This window comes from Chaetodon auriga, chromosome 10 (genome assembly GCF_051107435.1).
Source record: "Chaetodon auriga isolate fChaAug3 chromosome 10, fChaAug3.hap1, whole genome shotgun sequence".
NCBI lineage: Eukaryota > Metazoa > Chordata > Actinopteri > Chaetodontiformes > Chaetodontidae > Chaetodon > Chaetodon auriga.
This window is the reverse complement of record NC_135083.1, coordinates 17,681,204-17,698,395: the sequence shown is the minus strand read 5'-3', so window position 1 is coordinate 17,698,395 and position 17,192 is coordinate 17,681,204. Positions and strand designations below refer to the sequence as shown.

At 47.0% G+C, this 17,192-nt stretch overlaps 1 protein-coding gene across 3 annotated transcripts in view; it reads left to right on the top strand.

Moving 5' to 3' along the window:
- rerea (arginine-glutamic acid dipeptide (RE) repeats a) overlaps positions 1-17,192 on the top strand; it is a 122,902-nt gene that overhangs the window by 66,865 nt on the left and 38,845 nt on the right. For all 3 annotated transcript variants that reach the window (XM_076741256.1, XM_076741257.1, XM_076741255.1), the window contains exon 4: positions 16,027-16,132. In XM_076741256.1, coding sequence (XP_076597371.1) covers positions 16,027-16,132 — 106 coding nt within the window. The remainder of the gene's footprint in view (positions 1-16,026; positions 16,133-17,192) is intronic.

Below are 17,192 nucleotides of genomic sequence, written 5' to 3'. Positions count from 1 at the left end.
CATCGCATACGAAAGTAATGACAGGGCCGGTTTAATTACCTGACCAGGTCTTCCTGTTGAAATATAAGCAGTCGACTCCTCCATAGGGGGTTGACTCTAAATTAGAGGGTGAGGGGTCCTTTGAAGTAGGCTTATGTTCATTGCATCTCAAAGTCACTACGGTTTGATGGATTCTATAGTAGATACCACAGAATTAAAGATGTGTCCCTTCATTTTGTCATTGCTCACGATTTTATTTAAGCTGTAAGGTTCTCAGGTTGTGTCTGTTAGTAATGTGAGTGAGTGTTGTATTTAGAGGAGAATCTCTGGTCTCCGGCCACCCAGCGCTCGGTGTAGTAACCAGACACTAAACACATTTGCGTGGATTGGTCAAGCTTTAATTGGATTGGCCTCTGCTCTGAAAATGGGCGGCTAATTTTAACCCACCTCCTCGTTCCTCTCCCACTTTACATTTCCACTTCCCTCCTGTCCCCTATTTTTCTCCTTTCCACCCTCCACTTTTCCCTGCTCTCTCAGCTTAAGTGGGTATCTGGCGTGCTTCACCACTGGTTCTCAGCTCAGCTCAGTGTAATTTCCAGCTTGTCCAATGTGTGACATGCCAATAAAAAAAGAATGAGAGAGAACAGGAGAGGAGGAGGAGGGGCGAGAGGGTGACGCTGTGGAAGTGGAGATTTACAGTGGTATCGAGTTCACACGCTTCCACTAGGGCCCCCCCGCTTTTTTTCCCCTTTCTCCATTGAAGAACACATGGTGCAAATTAACTCTTGCCAGCAGAGAGAGCAAAGGGAGGAAGGAAAGAGGGGAAGAAGGGCATCGGTCAGGGAGAGGAGCAGACACGAAAGGAGGAAATTTCAGGGATTGCTGTGAGGCCTGAGGAATGTCTACACTTTGTACCTTATAGCCCGCTGCCTCACACAGCCCTTAAGACAACAGCAATATCACCACAGGCTGCCATCTCCAGCGGCTCAGCTGCAGCAGCTCTGCAATCACATGCAGACCCTCTGACATTTTGTACATGTGCTACAGCTTGACTCACTGCTAGCTTTCTATATTCTCCATCTCTGAGCGCTTGATGATCTAATTCAACGCAACTGGCTCACATATGCTCACACTTTGATCATGCAAAGGGAATATTACTCTGTTTAAGAGCTCTCATGTGCCATTTCTCCAGCACAGCACAGTCCAGTCAGTATATAGGAACAAGAAAAACCCCTCTCTCAAACCTAGAAACCAAAGAACCACGAGTCTTATCAGTCATGTCATCAAGATTCAGACACTGGAGCTGCTCCATAACCAACAATGAGGAGTCTTGAAGGGCTCACAACTCGAGCTTTTACACTCAAGTGAGGATTTTCTTTCTAGACTTTGTAAAAATCCTCCGAACCATAAAATGCACCAGTATCCTCAGAGATTGACTGAGCACAGCCTCGCTTTCTGTAACACAAAGAGATGAGTATCTACGCGAGTGTGTACAGTAAAAAAAAAAAATATATAAACTTAGAAAAGCAGGACAAACAGGCTTTCCAGATTGGACTATTTTAGACGAGTCTTTCCTGGGACACAGAAGGAGGATTGTGTGTTTTCCCGTTCAGTGCGTCATATTTCCGCCCGCAGTGGCTGTGACTGGTGTTGCATGTGCTTTGATGGGCGAGTCTAAATTGTGTTTGCCTGTCTGTCACTGCCAATGGATCACATGGACTGCGGGAACTGCAGCTGCGAGGGCTTGGAGACGCTTCACCTCACATGCACACACACTTCATTTATTCTGCGCATAGGTGCTGGTGCAATTTTGTGACTTGCATCCACACACAAAGCCCTGCACACTCCATTATTCCTGCGCTGTGTAATCTTCCAGCTCTCTGTTGTGCTTCCCAAAACCCATCCCGTCCAGACCTCTAAATTCCCTACCATCTCCTCTGCTCGTCTGCAGCACATACCTCAACCCCCAACTCCCTCCCTTTTAGCCCCATTTCCGTGCTGAACATAATCTCTGCTGAGATTCCTCGCTACTACCAGTTGATTTTATTGTTGCCTCGATCTTAAACAGCAGGCTATGAAGCAACATAAACACTATCCGCGATGGTAAAGACATTTCCTGGCATCAAAGGGCTGAGCTGTGCTATCCCCTCAGTAGCTGTATTCATTTCTGCTCCCGCCACGCTCAAGCGCTCTTTGTTCTTCTCTTTATAGGAATGTACTTAACAGTTTGGCAGTGTTGTGTTTGTGAACAGAGCCGCCTTTGTTCCAGCAGGCAGTTAACACTCATGTACAGAGCAGAGGGAGGAAAGTCTGCGTTATTAAGCCTACTGTTAAATTAGCCTAAGAACTATCTTAATGAAATGATTAAGAAAATTCAGACCCCCTCTAAGTCCCTTTTTTTTTTTTTTGTACAGTTGTCAAATCCCCATGTCTTTCCTTCAGTGGCTTCTCCTCTGCCCCTGTGCAGTGAAGGCAAGCTGCTGCCCTGGCAATCTGTGTTTGGAGCTTTGTCTGATGTGTTGCTTAATTCCTCCTCTTACTTGCTCTGGAGCTAATTGAAATTATCAGAACATTTTGAATAGGCCTACGTTTTTTAAACCCAGATGGTACTGGCTGGGTGTTTATGGTGGGGCTAATCCAGTCGGCTGCATAGACCTTCACTGCAACATCACGACAAGCTAACCTTGGGCTATTAGGCTTAACAGCCCATTTATGGATCGCCATAATGCCCTCCCCATTTGAGGGTGAATAACTCTTTATAGGCTCCCATCATTTGCTTTTTTCCTATCTTACGGCATTTCTCACCTTATCTCACATTATTTCTCTTTGACTTCTTCTTTTCTTCCTCTCCTCTACTGTCTGTTCCTTGTGATGAATCTTGTGCCTGAAGGCACCGTGGGATGGGGGGCTGATTTGGGCCCATTACTGATAGTGGCCCAGCACGTGGGCATGTCCGAATCGGTTCACAACCCAGCAAGAAAGGACAAGTAAGAAAAAAAAAAAAAAGAGCTCTCCAGTCTTCCTCTCACTTCTCTGTCTCCTACCTTCACCCTCCTCTCCAGGTGAAATGGAATGATTTAATGTGTGGCCCTGTCGGAGTGGGTAATGGAGTTGGCGGATGAGTGCGAGAGGCTCGCTCCATCAGCGAGTGGAGGGTGTGGAGGGGTAATGGAGGTGATTGAGACCCCCGTCTGTCTAGGTGTGCTCCTTGTATAGACAGTGACCTCTCGTCCTCTCCTCCCTGCAGAGCCAAGATCCACACATTTACACAAAACACACACCTCATTTCTTCCATGTGAGCACCGCAGTGGAACTTGTGCTTACACTCTTCTCGCTGTAGACTTGTGACAGGACCTGTAGGGGACTGATGGAGCTCGCTGTTAACAGATGGCTGACTGTCTCGTGGAGTACTTTCTGGCCCAAAATGTCATCTCTAAGGATGCCTCGTTGAATCATTAGAGGGGTTTTTAGATGCGCTTACTTTGAGTGATAATGAGACATAATATTATTTATTTGTCAAAGAACTGCTTCAGCTTTTTTGAAGCCGCTAATTGAGTGTTTTGTGTAGGTTAATTGAAGGCTTTTTGTTTATCGGATCACACAGTAATATAAAGTGACTTTGAGCCTGTCTAAGAGGTTACATTGCAGTGCAATGCGAGTACTGATTCAAACAGTGAAAGGTACAGAGGAGGAATATTGATTACTACTATTGATCAAACGCACACTGTCCTTGCTCTCCCCCTTGTCTTTGTATCTGTTTGGACTGTTCACATTTCACGTGTTACAGAGCCCCTTAAAGAACACCTCAGCATCACACTTAAAGGCAGAGCTGTTGGTAAAGAGAGTAGCTTTAACAGCCATGCTCTTGTTTGGGTGGCTCTCTTAGATTCCCGCTTAGCTCAGGACACAGCAGAAACTGGCCATAATTAGGTGCAAACTGTTTGCTGCCATGCTTAAATGACATTTAAATGCCAAATGGCAGTGAAGGTGTGTATAATACGTGGGATCTCTGGCCTGTTGCTGGAGACTCTGCTGGATTGCTGCTGCTGCCTGTGATAGGTCACAGAGATAAGTGGTTGTTCTTGCAACATCAGCCCACAGTGCCCTTGTTAGCCCATCAGCTCGGAATCCACATCCAAAAACCTTTGCATCCCACCAGCTATTGTCAGCAGAGGTGCCATCGGGTAAGCAGGACAGGCTAGGTATTTTAGTAATTAATATGCAAGTGTGTACGGATGAGCCTGCTGCTGGCACAGTTAAGGCAGGCTCAGTTTTTACTGTGTAAATTCACCGACACGGCGTAGCTTTCCACTCACTGAGGAGAGCTTTATTTAATTCTCAGCTTCAAATCTGCTACAACTGTACACAGCTGTTTTTGGCTCTTTGATAAAGACTTTTGTCTGTGCAGTGCTGACACCCACTTTGTGCCGTTTCATTTAACTGATTTGACTTTAGTGGGCTAGCTGCTAGTCTGCTGCTAGTGGGAGCAACACCACAGGCCCATATAAGGAGAGTGCGTCAGCTCTGTGTGCTTCTGCACAGAATCTTTCTGGAGCCCACCTGTCAAGCCCAACCACAACCATCTTTAGCACCAGCCTGACAAAAACCACCAGAGCAACAGCCAGCTTCACGCCAGCCTGCTGATGTGCTATGCTAACATACTATAACAACGATATTTATTGTGGTAATATTTCATGCTAAGCTTGCAGTCACTGGTTGCCTTGAATGAAAAGAATCAGTGCTTTCACAGGGCTGCTGCAGCAGCTGCTGAGCTTTATAGCCTTTAAAGTAAAGCAAGGATACACATCCCCACATCCCTACCAAAGACTCTAGTGTGTGCGCGCGTGCACTTGCATCACTGTGTGTGAGCAGCGTGTGTAATCACTCCTAGCTGGCGGGCTCAGAGGGAGAGGTGGAATCAATGCAGTGGGCTATGAAGAGAGGAGAGAGAGAGAGGAGGAGAGGAGAGGGAGGAGGCTGATCAATATCATAGCAGCAGGGTGGGGTAATATCCACTTCATGCAGCGCTGCCACAAACAGGGAGGATTGTGGGACCGAAGCGGGGTATGCAGGGGAGAAGAACACAAATGAGAGAAAGAAGAGTAGAGGGAGGGGCAACGGTAAAAAGATGCAAATCTCTGTGGCGCCGGTAAACAAGAGGCTTTGTGTCAATCACCAGATGAAGTGGCACATTTAGCATGCTCCCCTCTCCGTCAACCATTCCAACACTGCTGGGGATTGTTTGCTTGGCAGCCGCCTGCCCATTGGTCCAGGCTGGGGACGGGGTGTGGCTTTGCTCTGATAATGTATGGGCTGCCTTGGCAATGATACCCGCTGTTTAAGAGAGTCATCAATAACCCCGCCCCGTTGTATCCCACAGACTGTAAGTCAATGTCTGCTGGATCATTCCATCATCAACCTATCATATCACCCTCCACGCACAATCTATTACAAGCAGCCTCTCTGTTACAAAGAGCCGGCTTTAAGAACACCTAATCACCCTCCACCCAAGGACAGGTGGATGTCAATCACTCCACCACAATGGGGGGGCGAGAATCTGCCAACGAAACAGGCTGAAGGCAGACGAGCTTCACGCACAAGCTTCTGTACTTGAAGCTCTCTCTTCATGCTGCCAGTGCTTTGTCGTTTGAGGTTGCGTGCGCCCTACCAGATCTCATGCTGATGCTGATTGCATGGTATGGTGAACTGTGTCTCCTTTCTGCTTGATTTAACTTCAAAGCCACGACTGGGCTGAGCCGAGCAGGCTTTGCATTGCCGTTCGGAGCTGGGAGACAGGATGTGATGGCGGACAACTGAACTGTACACTGTAAACGGACACTTCCTGTGCGGTGGGTAGGAAGTCCCCGCCAAACCATATGGTCACACTGGGATGCACAGATCATCTGTGTCAGTGTGTGTGTGTGTGTGTCTGGGGGAGGGGTAGGGGGTTGCATTCCACGGTTTTCCGCTGAATGTGTTTGCGCATTTCTTCCTCCTCCTCGGCCGCTGTGTATAGTGTCTTGCCCTGAACATGCTGTTACAACTAATTACATTGACCTGGCCTCTTATCTAACACACCTCACAGCTATTTTTAAATGCTGAGGTAGATTTGTGCGTATGTGTGCGTCACCTTTCAATGATGGCGGCAGGGGGCAAGCGAGGGGTGAAAGTGAAGCAATAGGTGACGGGCAGAGGAGAAAGCACCGTCTCAGACACCGCGCTGACCTCTCCGTCTTTTCTTTGTTTCTCTCCTTCTCTCACTCACTGCGGGTAAACAGTCATCCTCCTCTCCTCCCTGACAGAGTGAGCTGAGGCAAGTAATTCCCTCGTCTACAGCAAAATCCTTTACCTCCCCAACCCAGCCCTGGATGCTGCTGCACAAAGCTAATGCAGTCTGAGCCTGTGTGTGTGTGTGTGCGCGCGCGTGCGTGCGCGTGCATGTTCAAAGTATGCCTTTTGATTTACAGGCACACACAAAGATAAATGGGCGGAGAAGGCTTTGATGTGCCTCGGTTGCAGAGAGTAGAGATGTTGGTGTGTTGTTCAACCTCTTTGTTTCGCGCTCTCTCTCTCGGTGGGCGCTCTGTTTGTGTGTGTGTGTGTGTGTGTGTGTGTGTGTGTGTGTGTGTGTGTGTGTGTGTGTGTGTGTGTGTGTGTGTGTGTGTGTGAACGATAACCAATGTGTTTGACACACCGTGCTCATCATGAAGTTGGCAGCAGAGACATTGCAGTTTTCATTCGCTGAGCCAGAGATATGTTGTTTTTTTTTTTTATTTTGAAATGAAGACATGGTATTTTCTGTTATACTTGCGAAATATTCACCCATTGATCCAATATTTTGTCAGCTGAATGCTCTCTTGGCACAGTGCCATTATAGGGTTGTGAAAATATTCAGAAAATGAAACGAAAGAAAAAAGAATTTGGAAAGAAAAGGTGATTCATGGACCAGTTTTACATCCCCACCTTCACATTACCGTCTTCCTGTAAAGGAATTACTGGCAAAAATATAATAATAATCTTATTACACTACACATAATACACATTCTTGAAGTCAGGTATGCACAACAGTGTCTAATGGTGTATTTTTCCACTTGGCGATGGCAGTTTGCAGCATGTCTGCTCAGTTAATGCAGAACAGCATAGTTCTTCTGCCTTACTGAATTGAATCATTTATACTTTACTTCACCTCTTATCATACTCTCCACCATCCATTTTCAGTTTCCCAACAATAATCAGATAATTAAAAACAGTGGTTTCCCTCCATTGTTGTTGCTTTAATTTGGATAATTTCCATGTTTTCTGCCTCATTAGCTCATTCTGCCCTCAACACCAAACATCCATTTGACGGTTGAGGATAAATAAAAGGCAAAATATGCCTTGATTTGTATGCACTAGAAGATGACTACAAGATGTAAAATCTAGTGGTGAGTTAATTGCGTGGGAGGAATGCATAAAAATTTCAATCAATAATACTCTGGCCTATCCCATCAATCGAAAAATGCCTTTGGACTTTCTAACTGATTTTAGATTTAGTTTATACTTTGTAATGATTGAATGAAGGAGGCAAAATGTTCAGAAAACACAGTTTCGCTGTGACTTGAAATTCATTTTCAGCTCGAATTAAACGTGCTTCAAATGGACTGAAATATGTCCCACTCTCGGAAACTCCATCCATAATCATGTTACAATATGGCGGCTGTTATTGCCAGTCTAGACTGAGAGTCATGCAGTACAGCTCCTTCTAGCACTGGGCCAGCCTTGTTATTGCAGCTGTGTTGTCTACAATACATCTCTTGTTGCAGCACAGCAGGAGGCTGCTCAAAGCTTCTGGCCTGTGTGTGCGTGCATGTATGTGTGTGTGTGTGTCTGCGCCTGTGCGTGCATGCACATGTGGTACAATCACATTCTTCCGTGGCGTTCAGTTGCTACAGTTGGTGTGAGTAACCTTTTGATTTTGTGAGGTGTAGCTGTGTTTGGTGAAAGGCCTGTAACTTCTTCAAATCTTTTGTTAACACATGTCTGATAGCCTGCCGCATTTGCATCGACACTGATATATCGTCACGCACATAGTTAGGTAATTTGCATGTGATTATTTGCATATTGTACAAAGCAAGTGTGTCTGACAGACCACCCACTGCTCAGCTTGTGCGGCATCTGGCTGATACACAGCTTACATGATGTATTACTGATAGGACCAGTGTCATCGCTAGAGACTGACAGACAGGCAAGGTCACCTTCAGACACAGAGATAGAGGGTGGGGGTTGGTGTGGTGGTGGGGGGGGGGGGGGCAGAGAGATGGATATCTTCAGAAGCAGTGGCCAGATAAAACATTACCATCACAACTGGTTGAGCTCACGGTGATACGAGCTCCTCAGGGCCGTCTGCAATGCTGTCTGTCCGGTTTCACGTGCAGCGTTCCGATCTGTTTTTGTGCACTTGAGCTCTCGTTCTCTGCTTATTTGCCTCCATCTCCGGCTGTGCATGGCCACTCCTCTCCCTCTCTCTCCTGGCCGTGTATGTGTTTGTGTTCTTGTGCAGAAACAGTCGTATGTTGGTGTTTGAGTGTGTGTGTGTATGTTAGGAGGATCATAAATATTCCTATAAACGGTGTCTTGATATGTGCTGACCGTACTGAGCAACACACACACACACACACACACACACACACACAAACAAGAAGCCTCTCGGTTTCTCTGTATCTGTGTCACTCTCACGCACACTCCCAGCAGACACTCCTCTGATGGCCTGACAGCTGCTCTTACAAGGAGAAGACCTCCAAAGCGTTCACACACATAAACACTCACTCTTCCTTTTTTCTCTCTCTCTTTTTCCTTTTTTTTTTTTTTTTTAAACCAACACTCAATCATCTCTCTCGAAACACACACCCCATCAGTCTTTGAAGTGGCACACATCCGCACACACACAGCCTGTCCACCCTTCACACACACACATCCCACCCTCTGCCAAATCTGACTTGCTTTGCGTATTTATTACTAGTGCATTAACCTACAAGTTGCATGTGCATGTGTATGCATGTGTGTGTCTGTGTGCGAATTGCACGAAGGGGGAGATCGATTAGCATTGGCTTAAGCGAGCCTTCTCATTTCCTGTCTTCCATTACAGCGCTCAATCAGCCCACAGCTCCTTTTCTGCCGTGCCCTGCTCAGGAGGCTGCCACTAGTAGTGCACACACATACACACACACACACTCACACAGGGTCCGGATTAGCTGGCTGGGCAGGCGTCCAATATGACATCCACACACACACAGATACACACAGAGCCTGATATTCATATCCTTTCTGCACGTCCCTCTCAGTGAGCAGCCCCCCCCCCCCCCTCCTCTTCCTCCACAGCAGTAGTCCAGTCAGTATTAGTAAGATGTCTCATTAGCTCACCAGGCTATGCTAACAAGGCAAAGCTAACACAATGGATCACAGGCAAACGGGCTTCCAAACAAAACACCAGGCCGTTTAAACACTCTGTACAACACAAAGGAAACCTGTGTCGCCCAAAGAAACGCCTGCATTCCTCAGTCTTTGTGTGTGTGTGTGTGTGTGTGTGTCTGTGTGTGTGTCTGTGTGTGTGTCTGTGTCTAACTCTGAATCCTGACTCATGGGTATTACCTTGAGACCAGACAAGTCTCTACTCTCAAGAGAACATACCAGGCTATACACACACACACAAGCATGCACGCACACACAGGAAGCCAGGTATCAAAGCGAGATGGCTTTGACGCAGCTAAATGAAAGGCCGAAGGCAGAAATGACAATGTTTTCTGGCAGGCTGTAACTGTGTGTCTGGCTGAGAAGGAGAGCTTGGGAAATAAAGTCAGTATTATGATCTGAACACCCAGATATGAGCTCTCCTAACCGCCTCCATCTGTCCTCGCACAGCCTGCGTTTGAAGTCTCACTTCGATCTGCATTCTAGTCTATACCCTGCTAGTGCTGCAAGGATTTCTGATGGTGTTCTCCAAAAAAAAAAAAAAACAGAAAGAAGTGCCTGTGTGTTTGTGTGTGGCTTAAAACAGCGAACACAAGTTGTCAGGTCCCTGGTGCTCCATGCCTGTGGTCTGCAGATAATGATCATCATTAGTGAATGTATTCTCTGTATCCTCTTCTCTTTTCGTCTTTCATGGTGCTGCTCTCTTTGTACCATCACTTAACTTGTCTTAAGTTCCTTGGCTAAAACCGCTGTGCAGCAGAAATGTGTTGGAGGCAAAGACAAATATTTGAGTTGGCCACAGCCTGGCTATTTTGTGGAGCGTGCAGCCAAGGCTAGTATTCTCAATTCTCCACTGCCACTCTCTGTCTGGTAGGAGGGCAGTGCGGTCAGCATCGTGCATTTTTCTTATTATTTCCACCATTAATTTATGTGACACATTTGACATAAGGGAGAGATGAAGACTGGTGCTGTTAGTTTGTTGTCAGCATGGCATGAGACCAAGTGTTGGACGACGTAGACCTCACATGTGACATGTGTGGCGCTTGTGACTCTTCTCTGCCTAAAGTGTGCCTGTGGTTGGCAGTGTGATCCACCAATAGTGGCCCTCAGCCCTCGAGTCTTAATTAGTATCATCTGTGAGGTCCGTGTGACTCAACCCCTCTCTGTTTTTTCTCCCTTCTGTCCATCTCCGCCACTGTCCCTTCGTTTTTTGCCTGGATGACAGGAGGACCTGTCAGCGTCCTCAGATGTGTAGCTGTATGTCATCAGTTTGTACAATGACGCGACTACGGAGCCTGTCGTGAAGTGATTAACGCGTATCTTCTTGATTCCTTGAAAAGGGGCTTTTAAAGTTAAGGCAGGCTCGTGTTTAAAGGCGCACGCGCACACACACACACACACACACACACACACACACACACACACACAAAGAGCAACAAGAGCAAATCTGCCCACTTTGAATCGGCTAAAGCTCATCCAATCCAATATGGAGCCAGGCTGACAGATGGGCCCAGTGTGTTCAAAGCAGAGGGTGCCGATTTAATATCCAAACAGGTCAAGCCAGAGAGAGGCAGAGAGAGAGACACCCCTGTGTAGGCACGGTGCAAAGGTCCTGCCAGCACCGCCACCACAGCTGGGACTCACCTCCCCTCCCTCCCTCCCTCCGCCCCCCCATACTCTCCATTTGTTCTTGTTGCCAGGCAGTGGAAGTAGGCTGTGCACAGCCCCTCCTCGCAAACACTGTAATCAGCATTTGTTTAGTGTTATTATACGTGTCTAAGAGAAGGAGGCTTGAGGAGGCAGGTTATCCTTCCTTCCTCCAAGTAGCCAAGTGCTCACGGTGAAACCCATAAGGACAGCGGAGGATTGCAGAGTGGAATCCTGCTGCTGCTGCTGGCTCTGACAGCCTGATTTAGAGGTGCTTTTTCTTACCTCTGACACAGAGTCCCAGCCTGCCCCGCTCTACTGCAGGGTTGGGAGAAGAATAGTGGTGCTTATCCTGAAAGCCTGTTATTTGTGTATGTGTGTGTGTGTGTGTGTGTGTGTGTGTGTGTGTGTGTATGAGAGAGAGAGAGAGAGAGAGAGAGTGAGAGAGTGCATTTGCTTGTATGTGTGTGTTTGCTCACACAGCATGCTGGCATTTCTTTTTAACAACCTCCTTTGTCAGTCACTGAGATGTCGTAGATTGCGTGAGCACAGCAGATCTCTTGTACCTCGCCAGTGTACGTTCACACACATACAGTTTTGAGTGTGTGTGTGTGTGTGTGTGTGTGTGTGTGTGTGTGTGTGTGTGCGTATGCGCTGTCGTCCAGATGGAAGTGCTTATTGAGTGCTGGTGTGCTGGCAGATATCTGTCTCTGAGCTCTGAGAGAGTGGGAGAAAATAAGGGAGAGAATGAGGAAGAGAGAAAGCCGAGTGGAAAACCCTTCCAATCAGATCCATCATCTTTGTGTGTGTGTGTTTATGCGAGTGTATGTGTGATCTTCCCAGCCAGCTCTTCCTGCCTCCCCTCTCTAATCTTATCATGTCGGAGCAGCAGATTAGTCCTCCCAGATCCCATCTTTGCCTCCAAATGCCACAATCAGCCTTTTGTTCTTCGGTTGTGCTTACTCTCCCCTTGCGGCAGGCGAGGTGAACGCTCCCACAATCCACCCTGCGTGCCATTTTGAGCCTCTGCCTGTCAATGTCACGCCGCTACCAGCCCTGATCTACCGTACCGGAGCCTCCCCTGCCCCTGGGGCGTTAGCTAACCTAGCTGTTAGCTCGACAGCCTGCTAGCCTGGCTGAACTGCTTGACATTCCTTGCTAACACTGAGCTGCTGCTTCTCTTGTGTGCTTGACCTCCCTCCCTCCCTCCTCCCTCCCTTCCTCTCTCTCCCTCTGCCGTCTCCTTTATCTGTGTGTTTGGGGATCTGTCTTTCCTTCCTTACTTCTGGCTGCCACCTCCTGAAGGAAGTCATAGATCCTGGCTGCTGATGTCACTAGTATGGGGAGGAGGGGGAGGGGGGGTCACTAACAGGGTTAGCAGAGGAAGAAGAGAGTGTTTGAAAAGCAGAGAAAATAAACAGAGGTTTCCTGTTAACGAGGTGCACTGGGGGCCTGTCGTGTGGGAGCGGGAGGGTCTGGTTTTGTTTAAAGCAAAGCTCTAGTGTTACAGTGCAGTAGGAGGAGGAGGAGGAGGAGGAGGAGGAGGAGGAGGAGGAGGAATGGTGCATTAGGTTTTGGGGGTTACAGGTTGTAACAACGTTGGCTTCATTTTTTCACAGCTCAGCTCGGCTGCAAGGCAGTGACCATATTGTAAAGGCCACTGTGAACAGATGTGCCACCGTGCGCTCTCCCAAACACTGAAAGGTATTAAAGTTGCCATTGGTTTTGCACTGAAAAGCAGTGTATTGATTTCACACTCTTTTGGTTGTAAACATGGAATTAATTCCGCACTCAGTCTATCGTTAAAGCGTACGTCTAACAGAGCTGGTTTCTTTTCAAATTTCAAGCCTTTCCTTGTTGTAAAAGGAAAGTCTGCCCTCTGTAGTTCCCTCTCTCCCCCCTGTCTTTGTGGTGGTGTAGTCATACACAGGGGCCCCAGCTCCGGAGTTGACTGCGCACACATGCAGCCACACAAAGAAAACTGCACAGCCATTATGGATCCAAGGGGCCAGCCACCTTTTGCAAGTCAGAGGGAGAAGTAACCGACTCACACAATGCCCGGCTTGTCTTTTAGAACAGCGATGAATGCATTCATTTGTTTTGTATTGATAGTGACACATTCTACAAGAAATCAGCTTTAAAATCTTGTGATATTTCCCAGTACATAACCTTTTAAAGCAGTGGCTGTTGTATGATCCAAGCCCTGTCTGATGAGTGTGCCCAAGAATGCCACAGGCCAGGCTGAGCCACTGGAGGGAGGGTAGGAGGTGCCATTGTGCTCGGCCCCAAAGCATGACTCTCAGATTTATATCTCCTCAATGAATAAAGGGGTAGCCTTGTACCCTGGGGGCTTCAGCAAAGCAGGAGGATAGTTGTAATTTTAAGTCTGAGGAAATGAGAAGGTCTTGCTCCTCCTACCTTAATCCAACCCCCTTTTCTCTCTCCTCATCCCCCCCCCCCCCCCCCATCTCCTTCGCTCGGCTTCCTCGCACTTTCTCTTTTTTTTTTTTTGTTCCTCTTGTGGTTCATTTCTTTCTCTCAGTAGTGGGTTAGTAAGTCTTTTGGCCTCTCCGCAGTGAGTGGCATTCCCAGGGTTTAGGGCCCAGGAGGAGGGAGGGTAGGGCCATGTTTAGCCTCTGGCAGGACAGACAAAGATGGCTGACATTGTGCGGGGCTCGGCTCTCTACAGGCAGCGTGCAATGTCTCTAATCAATTCAGCATTGTGGGTTCCCTCTTATATGTCCTCTCTCTGTTATTTTCTGTGGCAGGCTTAGCAAAACCCAGACAATACAACGAGTAGTTCGTGTGGAGAGTCTGAGCTGTCTATCATCCCCCTTCATTTTCTCCTTGCGTTATCTACTCATTTTTCCACCCCACGTGTTTATAGAATTGTGATAATTGAAAGCTATGCTTCACTCCCACTACGTGCTCCATATGTTGCACTCTCAGTCTTTCTCTCCATCTCCCTCCCTCTTTTGCCTGAGAGGGCTTAACGCCGCTGTGAGCTTCTAAACAGCAATCTGCTCAGGAGAGCGGCAGCTACTCTGTAGTGACGAGGATACTGATGATAGCTGAAGTAACATTCACTCTCTGCTTTGGTTCGTTTGGTTGCTTTAAAATAATGCGGGCTCATGAATAAGGTGTAAAGCTATGAGTGCTTGTGTGTGCGCGTCTTTCTGCCTGCTTGTGCGCCTCTGTTTTTGCATCAGCCTGTAATGTTCCAGCTCTCTGAAATCCCTTTGATTCTCTGGTTTTACAGGCAGAAAATGAAATGTTCAGGTAGCACACTGGCAGCATTTACAGTCTCCTTAAAGTATTAATTATGTATAAGCACCAGATAACTACTCGTTCTGCTGTGGCAGGCAGCCTATTAGTCTAGAAGGTAACAGTGTCTGTACAATGGGAAGACAAGAGATGGGGGTGGGTGGGCTAGCTGCTGGGAGGGGGGAGGAACATGACGTCATTGCACGCATTTCTTCACACACAGTATGGCTACGTGCTCGGGGGTCTCTGTCTCAGTCCATCAGTATGGCTCTCTGTCGAATAACGGCAAAATAGTGTGTGGTTGCGCGTGATGTTGCGTGCATACTTCCGCAGTCGTCCAGAGCAGTAAATGCAGCTGACTGACTGTGTGCCAGCTGCTGTTTAACACGTCCAGGCTCACTTACTCACTCATTCCTCCTCCCTCCTCAAGGTTGGAGAAAGGGAGAACAAGGCAAAGAAAATGGAGAGTTGGTGGAGTGGAGGGTTGGAATGAAGATGGAGGGGGGGGGGAATGGGAAAACCAGAGGTGGGCTTGAGGGTTTAGGGAGGTGATGATTTGCTTGGCTGCGTGTGCTCAGCCTCCTCCCCAGTGACATAACAGAACAATGTACTCTTAAGGTTTTAAATATCTTTAGCGTGACCTCATGTTCCTGTGCGCACACACACACACACGCACACACAGATACAATTAAGAGCCTGGAAAGAGCGGAAGTTCAACTGTCTGTCTTCGATTACCATAGATTTTCCCCCCTCCCTTCCATTTTTTTTTTTTTCCATATGCTCATTTCTCCTTTGCTCCATGGGTGGTGTCAGTGGTGGTGCAGGTGTCAGTGCAGCGCAGTGTAGCCGAGTCCCTAATAAAGATGGCTGGGGCCAATAGGATTGTGTCGCACTCGAGCACCCACTGGCAGTCGCTCTAATGTTCTTTCAAACCACTGTGACGGTCAGTTGAGCTTATGTGAAGGCACAATAAATATTTTATAACATAAAATGAAAACAGTATTTTGCCCTTTTCATCCCTTACCTCAGCGCTGGCCTCACTTTCTTCCATTTTCTTCCACCTCCCCCTCTTTCTCCTTCCCTCTCTGTTTTTTCATTGACTGGCACAGGAAAGGCTTCCCTCTCACCTCAGTGCTGCCCTTTGCTGGTCATGTAAAGGATTACAAGCCTTTGCTGAGTTGCACTTTATCAAAACACCAGTGGGTGGCAGCACTTCAGGAGTATCACGTCCCAAGCTTGGTAAAGGGATACAGTACCTTTGCATGAGTAAACTTTAAAAGCCCTGATAGTAGGTTTAAATCATTTGAGTGTTGCCATTAAGTGAAGAGAAGCCAGAAGGCAGAGGATTGAGTGGTAGGAGGCAAAGTCTGAGCACTCATCCATCCCCCTCATGGTTCTTCTCTCTCCACACTTCCTGCAGCGACGGCCATCCCACTGTTTACTTTATTAAGGCTCTAAATGCTCTGCAATCCCTTTTTAATTGACTTGGTCTCTCTGCGTGCTTTTTGGCATCAGCCTGTGTGTGTGTCATAAACAGTGCGTCTGCACAGCATCACTGTTTGCCAAGAGGCCAGTTTGTGACGTCGTAGTCAAACAAAATGTTGTCTGTTTATTTAAGTGTGAGATCTTTTTTTTTTTTTTTTTTTTAATGTCTCCTGTTCACCCGCTCCTCGTCTCTCTGTGTTGCAGAGTAAACGGGACCATCTGCTGATGAATGTGAAATGGTACTACCGCCAGTCAGAGGTGCCCGACTCTGTCTACCAGCACCTGGTGCAGGATCGCAACAATGAGAACGGTGAGACTGCCTTGTGTTCGGCGGAACACACGCGCACACACACACAGCAAGTAAATACACTTACTTGCTCCGTAACACAACACTCAATTTCTCTCCTGGACAAACACACCTGCCTCAGCTCTCCAGACTGTTGGGGGATATAAGAGCTTGCTGTGAATTGCATTTCAAACAGAATCTAGAAGACAGTGTCCCAGGCAGCTGAGCCAATCCCGTGGCTCTGTGCTGTTCCCCGGGTAACACTCCTTCAGGCCAGACAGCATCACTGTCAAGTGTTAATAACCCGCAGTGTCATGTGGCCCTTGAGCACACATTCTCAACACCATCAGTGCCAGAGGACTCATCGCACTCTAACACATACACATCCACAGGAACATAAGCACCGTCACTGTTGTTTAGCAACTGAATATGAAATCCTGATGACAAAAAGGTTCCGGAGGAAAATCAGATTTAACGTGATTTGAAATGGTTGGAATAATTAGTCGATGAATAAGTGTTTTGATTTAATAAATTACCCTCTGCTGAGCCACATACCACTGTACTGTATAGTCTTTTTTAATTCATATTCAATTAAGAAACATCTTTTTAACTTAAAAATTATGTGGTTACTTATATCCATCATAATATTATTCTTATTTCCTCCGTCCCTCTTTGAGTCTTACATGAAATATTGTCCCAGAAATGTTGCTTGAAAGTGTTTGATGTCATACTTTGCTGGCGTAGCAGGAAGCTCTCAGCATTCTTGTTATGATCAGTTTGTTAATGAACAAATTCCAAAAAAGTTGGGACGTCGTGTAAAACTTAAATGAAACAGAATGTGATCATTTGCTCATCCTTTATGACATAAACTCTATAGAAAACAGTACAAAGACAATAGATTTAATGTTGACAAAAATCTGCTTATTCTGAATTTGATGCCAGCAACACGTTTCAGACAGCAGCTAAACACTGGGGAAGATGTGAAATGCTCCAAAAACACCTGTTTGGAACATTCCACAGGTAAACAGGTTGATTGGTAACAGGTGAGAGTATCATGATTGAGTATGAAAGGGGCATCCTGGAA